At 57.2% G+C, this 1278-nt stretch overlaps 1 protein-coding gene across 1 annotated transcript; it reads left to right on the forward strand.

The window, feature by feature from the left end:
- On the forward strand, positions 1 to 1054 carry LOC123145284 (uncharacterized). The gene has a single exon (XM_044564657.1). It carries the CDS (start codon positions 161 to 163, stop codon positions 704 to 706), a length of 546 nt encoding a protein of 181 aa, XP_044420592.1. The 5' UTR covers positions 1 to 160; the 3' UTR covers positions 707 to 1054.
- The last annotated feature ends 224 nt before the right edge of the window (positions 1055 to 1278 follow it).

Below are 1278 nucleotides of genomic sequence, written 5' to 3' on the forward strand. Positions count from 1 at the left end.
GACGCGCGTTCTACGACTTCCTCTCCTCTCTGTGCCCCCCAATCCTCCTCGCCAACTCATTCCCAGAGCACCAAGAAGATCTGGAGAAGAGAGGAGGCCATTGCTAGCTCCCCACCATCCCCTTCTCCCTCTATCTGCCTAGCGTTCTTGCTTGGTCGCCATGGCCACCATCCTGGAGAACATCCAGAAGGCGCGGTTCCTGCCGACGAGGCCGCTGAGGGACGACCTGCCCACCTTCCAGGGCGGCAAGGAGGAGGAGAGCCACCTCATGGGCCTGCGGAAGCGCCTCTCCAGCTTCTCCGGCAAGATCCAGCCCATCTCCTCCGCGTCCGCCGAGTGGGCGTTCAGGCGGACCCGGTCGGCGCCGTCGCTCGCCGCCGAGTTCGCGGGCGGCCCGCTCAAGCGCTGGTGGGACTGGGGCCTCGGCTGGCTGCTCTCCAAGAAGCTCGGCTTCGCCGGCGACCTGGAGATGAACGAGGAGGAGGCGGCCGCGCTCGGCCGCCAAAGCAGGGGCACCTGGGCCCACGTCCTCTACAAGGTGCGCTCCGGGGTCCGCCGCCTCGTCGCGTCCGACCACTCGCTGCCCACCACGCACCACCGCAAGGCCTCGCTGCCCCCGTCCTCCTCCGCGCACCAGCACTGCAAGCCCGCGCCGCAGTTCGCCTACACCCAGAGCTTCCAGTACGGCCAAGCAATGGCGCACTAAGCAGCTTGCTTTGCATCTTGTTCTGGTGGTGTCCGCGAGATCCAAATAGACACGACGACGGGAAGGAAGCTCGTGAAGAAGGAGAAGATTCAGGTCTCAGGTGAGATCGATGGGGAAGATGGCTCGCTACACAATTATATCTGGGAATTTAGAGTTGTTAGTTTACCGTGCTGCTTTCTTTTTTGTGGGTAGATCTAATGTCTCTACGTATAATAGATACCGAGTGTATGCTGGTGGTTCTTTCCATTCTTTTGAGGTCGTGGGTGCCATGTAAATGTTTGTGGATTCCTTATGTTTTTGCCTCCTGCGGTAAATAAAAGCTAATGCAGATTCGTGGTCGACTGCTCCTATGTTCGTCTTGATGATATAGATGCCGTCTACTGCTTCTCTTCAGATCTGAAGAGCTCAACCATCTTTCCAGTTGCTACCAGCTAATGGTCCATGCAGCTCACAATAGCTGGTGGAGCTAGCTAATGAGGGTTTTGTTTTCCTTTCGTAGAGGCTTGATACCACAGATGACACGCATTATATTATAATTATGGAAAGCAGTTCCGTATGATGGAACTGCTGCT

Source organism: Triticum aestivum, chromosome 6D (genome assembly GCF_018294505.1).
Source record: "Triticum aestivum cultivar Chinese Spring chromosome 6D, IWGSC CS RefSeq v2.1, whole genome shotgun sequence".
Taxonomy (NCBI): domain Eukaryota; kingdom Viridiplantae; phylum Streptophyta; class Magnoliopsida; order Poales; family Poaceae; genus Triticum; species Triticum aestivum.